Source organism: Perca fluviatilis, chromosome 21, assembly GCF_010015445.1.
Source record: "Perca fluviatilis chromosome 21, GENO_Pfluv_1.0, whole genome shotgun sequence".
NCBI lineage: Eukaryota > Metazoa > Chordata > Actinopteri > Perciformes > Percidae > Perca > Perca fluviatilis.
In genome coordinates, this window is record NC_053132.1 from 31,314,718 (window position 1) to 31,333,985 (window position 19,268).

Below are 19,268 nucleotides of genomic sequence, written 5' to 3' on the forward strand. Positions count from 1 at the left end.
CCACCAAAAGTATCTGTATGGCTGACTGATCTTATGATGTATCTGTATTTGGAAAAGATAAAGTATGCACTTAGAGGGTACAATTACCTTTTTTTATGGTATCTGGAACCCATTAATAACAAAAAGTTAAGTCTCTTCCTGAGATTCCCTAATGACATGTAAAGCACTAAGACAGTTTGATGGCCGAGGCCTAAATAAGTCTGCATTATTGTTTTATGTACTACTGTTTTTTTTGTTTTTTTATTACTGGATTATGTGTAAGTGTACAGGTGACTCACTACTGTCTTTAGTTTGACTGGTGATATACCAAGACGCACAGAGGTTCTGATGAGGGTGGGTTTGGGGGAGGGTGGCCAGGGGCGTTCTTTTTTGGAAATGAAAAAGTAAAACAAATGTGTATCATGTAAGAATGTAACTTGATTGTTCTTTATGAATAAAAAGAGATTAAAACAACTATAGTAGCCTAATTATTTTTCATTTTTTACATAGGCTACATAGAGGTTTAATAGAAAAGCACAGGTAATTTGACCTGTAACCTCAGGCGGCTCCAGTGACCTAGTAGTCCGTGTCATTCGCTGCCTCAACTGTCTAAAAAAAACGGTTAATCAGCAATATGTTAATGTTTATTTGTACATTTTAAAATAAAGGTCAAATAGAAGAAAATAAGGACGCAGTGTGTTACAGTGGAAAACGCCAAAATAGAGACTTCGAAAAAAATTTAAACTGTCAAGTATTTATTAAGCCTAGTACAGTATAATAACTCGAAACGACAGGACTCCAGCAATAAATCCGCAAGTTTGAAGTCGATCGGTACACGTTCTCCAATTATAGTGGGGTAGCAATATCAGCAGTAGTAGCACTAGAACGAACAATAGTAGTAGTAGTAGTAGGCTAGTGCTACTGCAGTCGTAATATAAGCAGAAGTTGTCTTCACTTGCTGTTAACAGTAGTCGTGGCAGATCTACAAGTAGGTTACGAGCAGTTCTAGGAGTAGTTTTGCGAAAATAGTACCGATAGGGTTCAATTGAGCGGAGGGACACAACCGTGCTGCGGCCTGTGAATGCCTTGGGATCCAGCGGAGAAACACAAGTATGGATGGCGGCGGTGATGCGGTTCAGTGTTCCACCGTTTTTTATATGCTGAGAGAAAAGAGCCTGACGCTTGAGCGGGTGGAGACTGCTGCACATTTAAATCCCCCGGGTCGGGTTTTCAGCGTTTAGTAACTACATATTTTCCTTTTTTATTTTCTTTCTATTGTTGGATTCTTTAGAACTGGTTTAATGTCGTAAATGACAGGTCTGTAAGGGCGTCGTTGTTGGGAAGTTTTTTCGAGGGGGGGTTTTGACCAGCATAGGGCCATGGCAGTCGAGGCTCGGCCGGAGCTGGTCGGGAAGCGGTTCCTCTGTGTCAGCGGGGACGAGCCGCCTGAAATCGGCGACTTCGGTCGTTGGCCGTGGAGGTCCGGGGTCATACGAGCCGTTAACCATCGTGACAGCGACACTCCCGACCTGACGGTAAGGGAAACGCTGACTTTGTCCTCATCTTTGGTCTGTTACATGCAAAGCAAATGGGAAAATCTCTGTGGTTGGTGGCTAACCAGCGAGGCAATGTTGTAGGCTTGCCAGGCGAAAATTATGTTGTGGCTTTCTCTTAGTTATTGTGGCTCTTTTGGACCAATGAGTATAGCGCTGGTATTAACATTGTTTCGCCAAAATATTTATCATTGTTGCGTGTATAAGTTTGTCTAGTTATTTCGGCCACTTATCTTGGGAGGCAGACTACCAGTAGGGGGTTATGGAAAGCAAGCAGCTCGCGCTGGTCCAGACACTGATTATTTACTTAAAAATCTTCAGACTTCTTTCATTTGTAAATCATTTAGCCTACTGTGGCTAAGACAAGCCTCCCTGTTTTCATATTTAGTAAGTGCTAAGAATGGTTCAACCATAGTGGGCTCCATACAGGTAACGTTACACTGCCTTCAAATCATAAGGGATAATGTAAAGCGTTGATTTCAAAAGAATCCATTTGTCAACAAGCAACACCTGGAGTTTGAACTGATCCCTGAGAGCGGCTACATTTGTAAACGCATGTGTAGGAATTTGAGTCCCGAGCAGCTAAATGCTATAATCTGCTGTACACTGCAAATCAGCTGACGGAGGTATGGTTAGCTTTCTAGATGTACCCCGCGTTACTGCCTTCACGTTGAGCTAATCCATATAATCTCGTGGTTATTGGTCACAATCCACATTATTTGACCGTGATAAACGACCAGAAAGCCCCTTCTGCCCGAATTTTTCTGGCGGACAACAGCCCCTCCGACTTGGACAGGGAGGCAGGAATGCTGGGACTTGTAAAAACACAAAACTGGCTTGCTGCAGGCTGAACAATAGGCAGTTTGTATTCATGTAATATATTGTCTATAATTTTAAGACACCTCCATGTTGTCACTTGTGGAGCTTTTCAGGAGCAGACGTATATCCTGTTTTGAGGTGTAATAATTGCTTTGTTAATGCAGTCAATAGGCAGACGGGGACTGATAAAAAAATATGGGCAATATATTGGTCTACATTTCCCCCCTCCTTAAAAAGAGCTTTTCATAATGGGTAAACATGCCAGAACCAGCAAACAATGAAATATTTGCCCTGACAAGCCCTTGGCTGGCAAATACACAGTTCTGCCTCACTGTACAGTGTGCCTGTTCCCCGTTTCTTTTGTTCACAGAATCCTTCTATCTGCCCCTCTGCAGATTACTGGCCAAACCCCAACACAGTTCTGATTTGATTATTTAGTGTGTACATATGTGCTATTTTGTGAAAACCATAAGTCATCAGATATTACTCCTATCTATTACTATTATATTATGGTTATAGGTCTCTTTTTGGGTTATTTTTTATGTGTGATTTAATTTGAGAGTCATCGGTGGTAGTTCAGTTCTTGTGTTCATATGTGTAGGCTATTTTAAATAATACATTTAGGCCAGCATACATGTCACAGGTCCTTCTTAGTGTCACATGTCATTGACTACTCATGGTGCTTTTAATGAGATGTAGATACATTCCAGGTTTCACTGCTTCATAGCTCTAGGTCATTCTGCACTTCTCTAATGCATTTATGTCAAAGTTGGCTTTCTATTTTTGACAGGAACAGTGAGGTGACATAATTCCATTCCATACAGTGTCAAAGCTAAACAGTTCTCTCATGTGTAATTGCACGCTCCGTCATCTACGCAGCATATTGCATGTACTTGCTACGCACAACAAACATGCTCCCAGTTTCCTGATTCCGTTGTAGAATTGGTCCTTGTGTGTGATGTGATTTAGGCCGTGAGTAGTGTTCTGGTTTAATTCCACACAATGGGGCACATTCTCATTAGCAAGGGGCTTAACTAGCTGACTGAATACAGTGGAGAAGGATTGGAGATTAGATTAGAAGAAGTGTGTCAAGCCAAGCTGTCAGGCCTTTTGTCAAGTGTACGTGGTCAGATAGGCCAGTAGTACAGGCTAGGGCATAATTTCCACTGTGGATATCAAAAATCCTGTTTGCGTCCCCCCCACTTTCAAATTACTTTGTTATTATTCTATTTATAAGTCTTGGTGATTGCCCCCTATTTTAATCAATAAAGAAAGTAAGACATCTTTTTCTTATGCATAGTTTAGTACTATTCTTTCTGTCATTATTTATCAATATGGTCAACTTAATTATTGTTTTGTGGCCCCCCATTTCTCAAACCGAAGTTACACCGTTGAGTGCAGGAGTATACTGGGTTAGCAACGGCTCCCCACTTATTGGTTCATAGGTATTATCTTGGTGGAAAAATAATGCAATTTACAAAAGCAGTCGATATAAATTAATACGTATGAATATAAATTGATGTAGAGATCAGTCTCAGACAACCAGCCATTAAGCAACATTTAAATTCTCGGGTATACACATTTAACTCAACACACTGTTCTGAAATATCGAAACCTTTTAATCTAGAACTGAAGCAGTCGGTTGATCATCAGATTACAGGGTTTTCCCTGCCATTGTAAAGCTTAGGTGCAGCACCCAAACTGTTTTGGGCAGCACCTATAAGCCAATGAATGTCACTAATTGACTTTTATCAGATCTAATGATTGTAGTCGGTGTCCAGTGGACTTCTTTAGCAAGTTTTGTCTTTAAGCTTTTTGAGTATTATTCATCTATTATCTGCTCTAGCTTTTCCAACGTTTTAGTCACAGATATGGTAATAATAATGATCCAAAATTATGTAAAATTGCATTTTTTTTAAATGGAAAAATGTTAAATGTCCTTGAGCGAGGACCCTTAAACAAAATAAGTGCACCTAAGTCTTTTACAACCCTGGATTAAAAGAAACATGTGAGAAGTATATGCTCCTCCTTGTCTAAAATGATAGTGAACTGATTATTTGAGAGGTTTAGACCGTTGGTCCATACAAGTAATTTGAAGATGTCATGCAGTTATTAGCTCACAAACCATTTGAGGACTCGTTTTGCTGAGTGCTCTCCACCTGGTAAACCTGACAATATGTTCAATTAGCTCGGCACTTTGGGCTCTGTGAAATAATGTGTGTATCTGTGATAAGCAGATTTCACTATTTTTGGACGTTTTATGAACCAAATAATGAATGAATTAATTGAGAAAATAATCGTCAGATTTATCGATAATGAAAACAGGTTTTAGCCTAGTTGCAGCCCGAGTCTAATGTGATTTGACATTTCTTTACAACTTTTTAAGCAAAGCAATGATAGCTGTACGTGGTAGGCTATTATTATCATTATTATTATTGTTATGTCAGATCATTTAACATATATTAAATGGTGTATTTGTGGTTAGGGAAGCAGTAGATTAAACCAGTTTGACTGGCTTAGAGCCGCTGTGGGCGAAACAATGAAACTAATGTTAGTATTACTGATGCAGTTTGCTTAATTTCTTTAGAGCCAATTCTGTGTATAGGATATATAATGGCAGTAATTGCAGTGGATGTTAAACAGAGTCACTGGAGTAATAACCGTGGGCTGCTTAACTGTTTATACAAATCAACCATTTACTATTTTGCGATATTCTATGTGCTCAGTCGCAAGCCATAAATGCACTGCCTTATAGTCTAACCCTTAGTCCACATTACACAATGAGCTCATAACCAATTAGTAAATATGATATAATGTATCTGATATTATGCAACAGTGGGTTGAGGCTCAGTTCTGGTTTTTTGATTTCATATTTTCATGCTGCTTATTAAATATATTGAACAAATAGTATGTAAGGTTTAGAGACCAGTTTTGTTGACTGTACATTTGAGCTAAATGTTTCCACTAATATTTATTAGTTTATTTAGCAAGTCATTCAGTCGTTCGCTCATACATTTGGTTTCTCATTGTTTGAGTGCTCTTTACCTGATAAACATGACAATGCATTCAATTAGCTCAGCTCTTAAGGAAGAAGAATACATTTCTCTTTTGGTTCCTGGCATTAGAAAAAGTTCAGAATAAGCCCCCAAATATTAAAATATAGTACTCCATTAATGGCATTGTAAATTCCTATACAGTGGCCCAGTATTGGCACTGAAGGGACAGTCTCAAACTGAAAACAGAAAACTACATGACAGAGTTCAAATGGCAACAACAGAGACTGATAGACAAGAGAGCTGAGAATCTGTGCAGCAGTGACCCACAGAGGGAAATACGGAGCATCTGAACAGCATTGTAATCCCCTCGCAGACACTTGGTTTTTGGTGGGACTTGAGGGACACAAGCTGAAAAACAGCTCAGCAGCTAAAACTGCCACACTCATCTGGATTCACAATGAATGGAAAGAGCAGGGCAGCCTGGTCTTTGCCTATAGGAGCCTTTGTTTTCCATTACAGTCCACCATGTGTGTGTGCGTGTGTGTGTGTGTGTGTGTGTGTGTACAGTAGCAGTGCTGCTAGTTTGTTTTTAGGGTTGTGCCCTGAGGTTCATCTATGTGTGGCTAATCAGCAGAAAATTACAGGCTGTGACCGGGGAAGAACCTTCCACATACAGAATCCATGCGTACAGTAGTTGTTGCTGTGCTGCAGTTCAGCCAGCTTAGGAACTTTATTAAGCTGTGTGTGAGTGTGTTTTGGGTCGTGAATAGCAGCATTGTTTAGAGTACAAACACAAACCAGAGACGCAGAGAGTAAACATTGCAGGAGAGAGGCTTTTACCTTCTAACGTAGATGCTTCAGAAGGGCTGTTACAGATATGTACCATCACATGGATTTGGCTATACCATTTGTTCCAATAGGAAATTTACATTACCTTTGAATGCTGTTCAGTGCATTGTGTATATTTCAGTTTGCTCTTGTTCTCAGGCCACCACTCTTTGTAGAGTAACAGTTGGTTAGTTGGTGGTTGGTTAGTATTATTAACCTCCAAAATAGGCCTGGATGATGGTTCATTATTATTGTTTATCGAATGTCTGTGTAAAGTGATGACATGATGTCTTCATTTTTCTCAATAAGCCGTAGTAACAAAGTTACCTAATACGTTTTTGTTTTACACACATGAGGTGAGGTGGTCTCATGTAACAGTCGAACACAGTTCATTGATTTGAAAGCCAGTTTGATAAAAAAAAAATTATGTGATTTTTGCATACATTTACCATATTTTGATATATCGATATCGGAACATGTCCTTATTAGTATCATGATAAGGATTTCCCAGCCCTATTCCAAAATATTAAATGATTGACTCAAAGTATACTACTATAATATACAGCATACACTCCTTTATTAGTGTGGCAGGGCAAATTGTGATATTGTGATTTTAGTGTTCACTAGGGATGACTGATATTCGACCGTCATCAATCAATCATAAACCCACAAGCAGATAACAGAGTCCCAGTTCAGCCATTTAGGACGTTCGCCATACATTCTCTGCTCTGCATCTGTGGACAGCCGCGGACTTGTACGATACCGGTCGCGCAGCCACGGTTTCGCTTGCATTGTCGTGGGCATATGCAGCCCCTTTCCTGAAAGTGCTTGCCCATCCGTGCGACCGACACAATTCCGCGCTGTCCGTGGAGCATATGTCAGAGCCCGTCTCCACCACATCCACCTGCGAGGTTCTCAGCTGCTGTGTGTCTTCCATGGCATCGGTGCTCACAGCGGAGAGCTACGTGACACATAAAACTATATCGATGAGGACCAGCGGGTTGAATCGTCCGTGCCGCACATGCGGAGTTAAGAAATAGATTGTATAGGCTAATTTTCTTTTACAATACAAAAAACATATTTTATTTCCTTTTTTATTTTTGTTTTAATAATATTGTTTTAACTGATAGTATTAATCGGTCAAAATTCTTGATGTCAGGTAACGGATGAGCGGTTAATCATTAACATCCCTGGTGTTCGCAGTAGTGAGTGGAGGCACTCCTGTTATATACCGAGAGATGCGAAGAACAATAAGGATTGACATTGTACTGCATTAAGTATATGAGAATATGGTTTATTGATCTTGTACAGTCAGCCTTAACATAAGCCTCTTTTACACAGATTCCACAATACTGCTGTAAAGAAGATCTGCCATTAAGTAGACTTCTTTTTTTTTACAGTGAACCAAACCACGCCAGCATAATGTTGCCCCAGTATGTGATTTTAGTGTCCATACCTTTCATGCAGAACGGCGAGGCGGAATAACGGCACAACATTCCGGCCTTGAACAGGCTTGGTGAAAGGGGTTATAGACATATCAACAGGTCTAGATACATAATGCATCTACCAAAGGCATTTACAGGGAGATTTATTTTCACTGAGTAACCTTCAGGTATGTTTTAATGTTTATGTATCTAATGGTTCACAGTGCAGTATGTCTTTGTGCTGACAACTACAGATACTCGTCACACGCTCAGTTGCTTGCTCATTATTACAGAAGCTGTTATAATGAATTTCAGTGCAATCAGGGAAGGCAAATAAAAGCAGTCCATGGTGTTGTAATGCATCTTTATTTATCAAGTTGATATTTGCACAGTAAGCTGCAGAACTGCTATGTGACGTCCTGGTTATGCGGTGTTTGGGCAGCGCAGTAACTGGATACTCAGAGTGTTAGTGGTTTGTTTTCTGGTGCCTAAGGAAACAAAATGTAATCTGAAGCCAGGACGGGCTGGCTGGATTGCTGGCTGTACCCCTCCCCCATCTGTTAAAAAAAAAAACACACACACACACACACACACACACACACACACACACACGGCTGCCATAAAGTCTCCTATAGGCTTGCAGGCTTCCCAGATAACCCTGGGAATACATTAGGCTCTACTACTCGACAGCTGCTGTGGTTTTCTGCAGGACCATGTCAGACCTGAATGGTGTACTGTGCAACACTACTTATATTCTCATCGCAAGGCTCCGATGGAATTTGTATTTTAGAGGCGTATAATGCTAAAAATACATTATATCTAGAAAACTGACACAAGAACACCCATGGAACTTGATCAGAACCAAAATAACTAACTTCCAAACACCAGAGGATTGTAAAACATTTCACAGTGACCACCTACTGGATCTCAGTTGTAGAAAGATTGTGGTCTTTGTTGGTCTTACATTTTGACTTAATGGGGAATTCTACAGCTTATCTTCCATATACTTTATAGGGAAAATATAGTTTTCCCTTTGCAACAAGAGTTTTAAGTTTGAGAAAGCAAGCACTCAAGAATGGATTTCAGTCCAGTCAGATACATAGTGACCAGTCAGCAAATGCTTGGATGATTTGTGTTTAGAATTTAGGTGAAATCTAACAGTTGTTACAGTCACCATGTTTTTCCCCTTAAAAATCGTAAGACCAGTACTTTAATGCTGGATAAAAGTGGTTATTTCACTCAGGTGTAGCAAGGGCTAATGCTGATGTCTGAGGAGATAAAGAGATTACAGTAAATTATCTTTTATAGCCTGAAATGATGTCAGTGCACACTGAGCAAAACAGCTTTGCCAGATTGACCACTGATATGTGATAATCATCACTTATAAAAGAGAGGCATTACAAGTGCTAACTATGCTGAACTGTATGTTGGTTATCCTCAACAGAAAAAACAGATAGTATTTGTAGTAAAACATTCAGCGAGAAAACAGCCCAGAGTAACCGTGACTGTGTCCTGAATATGGAATGAAATAACCTCAGCTTGTCTTGACTGCACCTGGCTCTCCATCACACCAATGCGCCCTTCACTGATTTGAGATAGCTGGTGGTTTGAGGAGCTGATAAAATATGGTATGGTTTTGAAGCCCACTATTGAGATATTTAGACTGAAACTGGCACTTTCTGTTTACAGATATTTGGTATTTCTTCCAAATTTGTACTCTTGTTGGGATGGACAGCCTCTAGTATAGGGTTAAAACCAAACCACCATTGGACACTTACACACTACCACTAAGTCCTACTTTTTATAAATGTCCTTTGCTAAGCTCCATTGAAACAATCATGTCAGTCCAAGTCATATCTTGGACCCAGAGCTGTCCTGTGTATTTTTCGAACACTGCTGTCAGGGAATACGGTCCCGGCCCTCTAACGAGACTGTTTTACCAAAGAATGTGAGGGAAGCTATTTTGGTGTAGCCAGTAATGAGGAGGTTGTGCTTGTTCAGTTTGGAACATCTTCCAAATGGATCGAGCAAGTGTAGTTCATGCGTGTCCATCTAGTTTGGCTGTATCTTTTCTTCTGAGTAGAAGACGAGAGCTCACCTACTGCTGTTTTATATTTTGCTTATTTCTGGGATTGGGACACAGGCTGACTAAAGTGTCTTGCTTTCTGCCCCCTGAGGTGAACCTGTAATCGTTACTTACCTTGTTGGAGAAAGCCGGCGCCGATGGAATGTTGCCCTACCTGTCTGTATGACGTGTCTGTCTGCAGACCTCACTGACACCAGTTGACACTGAAATGTAGTACACTCAATCTTGTCATCATCAAATTCATTGCATTGGTTGCTCTGGGATGAACAAAAACAGGCTAGGGGTTAGGGTTGGGCATTTGATTCCAATTCCTACACCTTTTCGATTCTGGTTCTTTGAGGGGTGGAGTTGAAAAGGGTCAAATGTTTATTTCACTGATAAAACGGAACATTTTATTTTGATTCATTGGTGAGTTACAATTTTATCGGACTTTTTCAATGTAAAAATAATGCCTCACTAGAATGCCTCTTACTGTGCTCCATGGCTGCAACATAACAAGCGCCTGGAAGTACGGTGGCCGCTACAGAAACCAAAACCTTTGCATGTAAAGTTTGGAACAGATTGGATTCTAAACCAAATTTTCCAAACGATTACAATAAAGAAATGATTCCATTGTAATTGTAATTTTTGAAACCATCCCAAGTTGGAACCGTTTCTCGATGCCCAATCCTACCAGGGGTGGAACGGTTCACAAAATTCATGGATCAGTTTGTATCACGGTTTTGGGGTCACGGTTTTCGATTCAGTTCGGTACATTTGTTAATGTAACTGTGTGTTCCTGAAATGTCAACCAGAGGGGATATAAAAGCGTCAAGTAACGTTACACGGTTTGGGGGTTTTCGGTTCAGTTCGGTAAGTGTTTGGTACAGGGGGCGCAAGCATTACCAATTTCAACATGCTTTTCATTTATTTATTTGGCAAACACACTTCTTCATTTGGGCTGGCAGTCTGAACAAGCCTTAGATTGTCAGATGAGCTGTGTCCTAGCTACTAAAACCCCCTTAGCTTTAGCCCAGTCCCTGTCCTTTTCGGTTGTTTCCCTCTCGGCTGTCCTGTCTGGTTGTATTCTCTATTGTCCTGTTCTCCCTGTCCTGTTCTGTTTCAGTCCACTCTGACCTGTTCTCTCATTTCCTGTCTGCTCCTGATCTCCCCTGTCCTGCCCCAGGATGTGCTTTCACATTCATTGGACTAACTGGATAATGTGTATTACCAGGCATTGTAAACATAACCACGCCACCTTTATGAAGTCCCGAGGATAAAATAAATGCTTTTTCCATTATTCCTCATTCTTATGTTCAAATATGCCATGCTGTTGTTTTGTCTTTTACATTAATAACAGGGTTTATATTATACTAGATCTGTTTTTGCAGTAAGGAATATAAGTGAGTATTGTTTGGTTGTGCAGAAAATCATTACAAATATGCACAATGTTTTTTTTTAGACTGAGCTCTGTTCTTGCCTTTCATGGTTGGAATCACCTTTAATTGTAAAGGTCAATGACAGTTTATACTTCCACTCACATACTGACAGTCAATTATTGATCAACTGTTTACAGCAATTATTCTCATTCATTGTTTCAGTGATTTTCAAGCAAAAATGCCAAACATTTGCTGGTTCCAGCTTATCAAATGTATAGATTTACTGCCTTTTTATGTCATATATGACAGTAAATGAACTTTCTTTGGCTTTTGTGGACTGTTATTTGGACAATATGTGATAGCCATGGCTGTGTCTCAAAGCGCCTACTTGCACACTTCAAACACTTAGTTTTAAGTATATCGTGTAGATAACGCAAAAAGTCAGACTTGTACTGAAAATACCCGGATGACCCCCTAAAAACGGTCAAAAAGTTCAGTGTGGAACGATGGACCCTACTCGCACTAAACGGGGGCCATCTTGACTACAAAGCGGAAGGGAGCCCTTGGACGAACGCGTCACGTGGGTCTGAATTTCAAACGGACTGTCAGACGGAATACGATCTCGTATTTTACGAAAATAGTGTTTCTGAAAACATTTTAAGCGAGAAATAGGCCATAACGTTGCTGAATCTGTCTTCATTTTAGATCGACAAAGGTCAGTTTAAAAGATTTTGAGAGGTGGCAAGCCGAGCCGGCCGCTCCTCATTTCCATACAGGAAAGTGGGCTGGAAAATCACGTTCACGTGTTGCGTTCGTCACATTCATCCCGCTCGTCATTTCCGGTAAGTGTTTTAATATAAGTGTTCCTTTTAGGACAATACTAACCATCGAAAGTGGGCACTACAGCAGTAAGTGGTCAGTGCACATTAGCAGTGTACTGACGGGAGTATGCGGAATGAGACACAGCCCATGTTTCACTAAACAAATAATTGATTGATAAAAGAAATTTTGGAGTTTAAATGAGAACGCAGATATCTGTTGCTACCAGTCCAAGAAGCTATTGCACTATTGCTTGTTTCTTCATAACACTATGATGGTTTTATTTTATGCAGCTCCAAACCTATTAGAGGAATTCAGAGGAGAGATAGCTGTACACTCTGCATCATATCTGCTTTACTGAACAGAGCTTCATCTCCTTTAAAAATGAGTGCCCTGGTTTTATTTTTCTTATCTCATATAAATATACTATATTTATACTGCTTTTAGTAGCTATAATTGGTCATATGTATGCTTCTTTTCTCAGCTTGGTCTCTTTCATTTGTTCTTTTGAATTGGTCTTGACTTTAATTCCTGGTAGGATTCAAAAGGACTGAAACACACACTGGAATATTCAGCCTGGCATTGTGCTGTTGGTGTATGACTCACTGGCTTGCTTTCTGATATTACACAGAGAGACGGATGGAGAGAGACAGAGTGAGGGAGAGATGTTTTAGAGGGCTGAAGTAAAAGAGAGAGTGAATGTTATTTGAAAAATGAAGAGAAGGAGAGAGAAGGAGACGGAGAGCTGTGTACTCTCATTAGTCGTTTGGTTTTCCAGCCAGCCAGGCTATTTGGCAGAGAGAGAGAACGAGAGAGCAGAGGAGGAGGGAAAGAGAACGAGAGAGAGAGAGAGAAAGAGAGAGAGAGAGAGAGAAAATGGGAATGTGAGAGAGACAGAGTGAGAGGGTTTTTTTTCTCCTCTGTCTGGCCTCTCTCCCATAGCAACAGTGGCTTAGCCACGTGAACGCCAGTTCCTTTGAGTTCACCCACTGCACAGAACTTTAACTCCTTCAGCCCTGGATTACAGCACAATACAGCAGCACAGAGCCAGAGGAAAGAAAGGAACTCCAGACAGAATAAACCTACTAAAGACATACGATTCCACCAACTGAACTTGGCTGAATTTATTTAGAGCTAGTTCAACTGGACTACCTTACACATGGTTTTAGAACATAATAAAATTGAGTACAGACGGTGTAGAAACGTGTAATATATAAATATGATTTATTTCTGTGTTCAGTGACTACACAGCATTTACTGTCTTGACTACAAAATAGATACTGTAGAGTAGAATATCATCATAGAATACAGTCGTATAGAGTGGAATAGAATGCTGTCATATAGAGTGGAATAGATCGCTGTCACATATAGTGAACTAGATCACTGTCATATAGAACGCTGTCATATAGAGTGGAATAGATTGCTGTCATATAGAATGGAATAGAACGCTGTCATATAGAGTGGAATAGAACGCTGTCATATAGAACGCTGTCATATAGAGTGGAATAGAACGCTGTCATATAGAGCGCTGTCATATAGAGTGGAGAAGCCATAGAGTCATATAGAGAAAGGCCGCTGTCATATAGAATGGAATAGAACGGCTGTCATATAGAGTGGAATAGAGCCGCTGTCATATAGAAGCAGCTGTCATATATGTAAGTGGTAGGATATAGAACGAATAGAACGCTGTCATATAGAACGCTGTCATATAGAGTGGAATAGAATGCTGTCATATAGAGTGGAATAGAACGCTGTCATATAGAGTGGAATAGATTGCTGTCATATAGAATGGAATAGATCGCTGTCATATAGAACGCTGTCATATAGAGTGGAATAGATCGCTGTCATATAGAATGGAATAGAACGCTGTCATATAGAGTGGAATAGAACGCTGTCATATAGAACGCTGTCATATAGAGTGGAATAGAACGCTGTCATATAGAACGCTGTCATATAGAGTGGAATAGATCGCTGTCATATAGAGTGGAATAGAACGCTGTCATATAGAACGCTGTCATATAGAGTGGAATAGACGCTGTCATATAGAATGGAATAGAACGCTGTCATATAGAGTGGAATAGAACGCTGTCATATAGAACGCTGTCGTATAGAGTGGAATAGAACGCTGTCATATAGAACGCTGTCATATAGAGTGGAATAGATCGCTGTCCGCTGTCATATAGAGTGGACTAGATCGCTGTCATATAGAGTGGAATAGAACGCTGTCATATAGAGTGAAATAGAACACTGTCATATAGAGTGGAATAGATCGCTGTCATATACAGTACAGGCCAAAAGTTTGGACACACCTTCTCATTCAATGCGTTTCCTTTTTATTTTCATGACTATTTACATTGTAGATTCTCACTGAAGGCATCTAAACTATGAATGAACACATATGGAATTATGTACTTGTAAAAAAGTGTGAAATAACTGAAAACATGTCTTATATTTTAGATTCTTCAAAGTAGCCACCCTTTGCTTTTTTATTAATAATGGAAAAAATGCCACTAATTAACCCTAACAAGGTACAGCTGTGTAGTGAAAACCATTTCAGGTGACTACCTCATGAAGCTCATTGAGAGAACACCAAGGGTTTGCAGAGTTATCAAGAAAATCAAAGGGTGGCTACTTTGAAGAATCTAAAATATAAGACATGTTTTCAGTTATTTCACACTTTTTTGTTAAGTACATAATTCCATATGTGTTCATTCGTAGTTTTTATGCCTTCAGTGAGAATCTACAATGTAAATAGTCATGAAAATAAAGAAACACATTGAATGAGAAGGTGTGTCCAAACTTTTGGCCTGTACTGTAGATCGCTGTCATATAGAGTGGAATAGAACGCTGTCCTATAGAGTGGAATAGATTGCTGTCATAAAGAGTGGAATAGAACGCTGTCATATAGAATGGAATAGAATGCTGTCATATAGAACGCTGTCATATAGAGTGGAATAGAACGCTGTCATATAGAATGGAATAGATCGCTGTCATATAGAATGGAATAGATCGCTGTCATATAGAACACTGTCATATAGAGTGGAATAGAACGCTGTCACAGAGTGGACTAGATCACTGTCGTATAGAACACTGTCACATAGAATGGAATAGAACACTGTCATATAGAGTGGAATAGTACGCTGTCATATAGAGTGGAACGCTGTCATATAGAGTGGAATAGTACGCTGTCATATAGAGTGGAACGCTGTCATATAGAGTGGAATAGAACGCTGTCATATAGAGTGGAACGCTGTCATATAGAGTGGAATTGAACGCTGTCATATAGAGTGGAACGCTGTCATATAGAGTGGAATTGAACGCTGTCATATAGAGTGGAATAGAATGCTGTCATAAAGAGTGGAACGCTGTAGAGGTCGACCGATAGTGGATTTTACCGATACTGATAGCTAGGTTGGGCCGTATTTGCCGATAACCAATTCATCGACCGATAGTATTTAGAATAGATACACCCACAGCAATGCTACACAAGCATGTGTGTTGTCTAAAACAGTTCTCCTACATATTTGGAGTCATCCAGTGCAAAAATAAACATAATGAGCATTATAATTCATATAAAGGACAAACTATTTACATTTCTTCAAAAAAGGCCCAAATGTATGCCAAATCTCAAAACAGTGACGCCATTCTTCTCTGTAGAACGGTTTAGAATGGTAACAGACGATCTCTGACCTGGAGGGATCGATCTTTCCCACTATATATTCTCTGTTCTCGCTTGGATGCCCATATAAGGCGTAATGTGTGACGGACCTGCCTTCCCATTGGTTGAAAACATAAACAAAGGCATCATGGGAGATTCCCTTGTCGGTAGCACGGAGTTAGCGGCAGAAATGACCGAAAACGTGATGAATTATGGACATCAATCATTGGATTTAATGCTCAACAACCCCGAAAAAAGGCACAAGTTCCAGGCTGGATAGAAAATCACCTGTAAAGGCTAGAAAGACACGGCTAATTCGTTAGCTTTTAGCTGCAGCAATCAGTAAGTCTCTACGTTTAACTGTTATTAAATTATCTAAATATGAATCCGAGGTGCCGTTTGGGATTGTGGACGATCCATTTGGGTCGGACTTGCGTTTATTTTTGTCAGTGTTTTAACCACTTGAGGTAAGTTAGCCTACTACAAATGTTTAGCGTCATCTCAGCCTCGAAAGCAAACAAACATACTGTGCTGTTCTTTCTCTACTAATGCAGCATCTATTCAACAAATTAATAACTTTATAATGATATGACAAAATGTACTGTATACATACCTTTTTGCTGTCGATGCTTTAAACGCGCATCTGATGTCAGCCTTCTCCGCACAGCATGCTCTCCGTGCAGCGCGCAGTAACACATGTCGAAAATAAACTACACGAGGCATCAGTGATAGTTTTTATTTGCCCTCTAGAGGCCGCTATTGTAAAGCATGATGCCAGCAGACCCTTCTCAGCTCTTGCGTACTGTGTAATGAATGACAGCGCGCGCTTCTCAGCTGCTCCAGCAACGGACGCAACCAGAAAAAACTATCGGTATGGATTTTTGCCGATGATGATAGTTCCACCAATCAACTATCGGTGCCGATTAATCGGCAAAACCGATGAATCGGTCGACCTCTAGAGTGGAATAGAATGCTGTCATATAGTGCGGGATGCTGTCATATAGAGTGGAATAGAACGCTGTCATATAGAGTGGAATAGATCGCTGTCATATAGAGTGGAACACTGTCATATAGAGTGGAATAGATCGCGGTCATATAGAGTGGAATAGAACGCTGTCATATAGAGTGGAATGCTGTCATATAGAGTGGAAAAGATCGCCGTCATATAGAGTGGAATAGAGCGCTGTCATATAGAGTGGACTAGAACGCTGTCATATAGAGTGGAACGCTGTCATATAGAGGGGAACGCTGTCATATAGAGTGGAATAGATCGCCGTCATATAGAGTGGAATAGAACGCTGTCATATAGAGTGGAATAGCACGCTGTCATATAGAGTGGAATAGAACGCTGTCATATAGAGTGGAATAGAACGCTGTCATATAGAGTGGAACGCTGTCATATAGAGTGGAACGCTGTCATATAGAGTGGAATAGATCGCCGTCATATAGAGTGAAATAGAACGTTGTCATATAGAGTGGAATAGAACGCTGTCATATAGTGTGGACTAGAACGCTGTCATATAGCGTGGACTAGAACGCTGTCATATAGAGTGGAATAGAACGCTGTCATATAGAGTGGAATAGAACGCTTTCATATAGAGTGGAATAGACGCTGTCATAGAGTGGAATAGAATGCTGTCATATAGAGTGTACTAGATCACTGTCATATAGAGTGGAATAGAACGCTTTCATATAGAGCGGAATAGAACGCTGTCATATAGAATGGAATAGATCGCTGTCATATAGAATGGAATAGAACGCTGTCATATAGAGTGGAATAGAACGCTGTCATATAGAACGCTGTCATATAGAGTGTACTAGATCACTGTCATATAGAGTGGAATAGAACGCTTTCATATAGAGTGGAATAGAATGTCGTCATATAGAGCGAAATAGAATGCAGATGAATACAGTGAAATAGAATGCTGTCATATGTTTTAGAATGAAATACTCACATAAAGAGTGTAATAGCACTTCATATGGCAGACCAGTGAAATGATGGCACTGTTTGGTGTAAGAATGAAACCGTGGAATGATTGTTGACTGAAGCCAGTGTGGGACAAAATTGGTTTCTGTGGGTTTCCTGACTCAACTTCACCTGTCAAAGAAATGCAAACAGAGAAATCAAATAACCTGGCCAAGGCAAAGTTACACTTAAATCAGTAACTTTACAGTCATCACTGTATACCAGAGACAATGTTGCTATGTATATGATTATATCATATTTCAAAGGTTTATTGCTAATGCAGGTTTAAAAGCACAGTACATACATACCCCAAGTCATCTACAATAACACAGAACAGTTGTTTGATTATATACTGTTACTCTTGAAATATTGGAACTCTAGTTTAGTCCTGCAACCTAGCTTAAACTGTGACAACATAACACTGCTAATGAACCAGTGTATTGAATTGCATAGCCTTCTTATGCAGCTTCTGAGTAATGCTATCAGTGTGTATATGCACGGATGAAGTAGAAAGGAAATAAAAACATGCTGTATTTTGTGATTGTATTGGCAGGTTACTGTACCTTATGACCTTTTAATGGAAATCCTACATCATTTCTAGGGGTGTTGAAAAAAATTGATTCATGTTAGAAACATGATTTTTATCTTTTAAGATTCTGAATTCTTCTTAAAATAGTTTACCTTACAAAATAACCTAGATATTGCCTAATATCACAACAAGAACCGCAGCGGCCCTGGGTCATTTCCTTTCATGTTTAAGCTGTCCTATCGGATAAAGGCCTAAAATGCCAAATAAAATCTTCCAAAACAGTCCACAGTGCTTGGGCTGCTGAATACTGCACTGTATACTGCTTCAACAGTGGTGTGAGTAGACTTGGTATTTGACGTGTCTCAGCTGGAATTTGAACTGCAATTAAACAAGTTAACTCTTGTTACCTGAGAGGAAAGATTCCCTCGCAAAGAACTCTCATTGTCAGCACTCTCTGTGTCTGTCTGTTTCTCTCTTTATGTCTAGTATTTTCATTCATGATTGTTCTTTTTAAGATTCATTTAATTGTTTAACTTATAACATTTCAGTCTTCATTGCGGTGCCACTTAAATGTCTGCGCTGGTCTCTGATGCTCCGAAACAGACTTTAAAGGCTACAGAAACATCAACATGTCACGCTAGTAAACACTTATAACAGGTTACACCTGGCAGCAGGTAACGTTAGCCTACCGTTAGTTACAGTAGTGACTGGATTCAACACGGTTAAACTGCATTCTTCAACCAGCAGTCCTGACCTCAACCCCATTGAACACTTGTGGGATCAGCTTGGGCGTGCTGTTCGTGCCAGAGTGACCAACACAACCACGTTGGCTGACTTGCGACAAATGCCGGTTGAAGAATGCAGAGGTGGGTAGTAACGAGTTACATTTACTCCGTTACATTTACTCCGTTACATTTACTTGAGTAAGTTTTTGAAAAAAATTTACTTCTAGGAGTAGTTTTAAATTACTATACTTTTTACTTTTACTTGAGTAGATTTGTGAAGAAGAAACTGTACTCTTACTCCGCTACATTAGGCTAAAATGAGCTCGTTACTTTTCTTTTTACCTCTTTGGTATTCATGCGTCATTGTTTTTATCCCCACCCCCCCGCGTATGCCTCATTTTAATGTTTTATTTTGACAGAGAGAGAGACTTCCGCTAAAGGCTCTACCATGTGACTGTGTTTCACCAATCAAACGTAGTTGTGCAGTCTCGTCACGTGACCATACTCAAACTCGGGTTTGATGGTTTA

At 40.0% G+C, this 19,268-nt stretch overlaps 1 protein-coding gene across 3 annotated transcripts in view; it reads left to right on the plus strand.

Annotated features, from left to right (window-relative positions):
* The first annotated feature begins 1,129 nt into the window (after positions 1-1,129).
* jmjd1cb (jumonji domain containing 1Cb) overlaps positions 1,130-19,268 on the plus strand; it is a 162,187-nt gene continuing 144,048 nt past the window's right edge. For all 3 annotated transcript variants that reach the window (XM_039787520.1, XM_039787521.1, XM_039787522.1), the window contains exon 1: positions 1,130-1,514. In XM_039787520.1, coding sequence (XP_039643454.1) covers positions 1,359-1,514 — 156 coding nt within the window. In that variant the 5' untranslated portion in view covers positions 1,130-1,358. The remainder of the gene's footprint in view (positions 1,515-19,268) is intronic.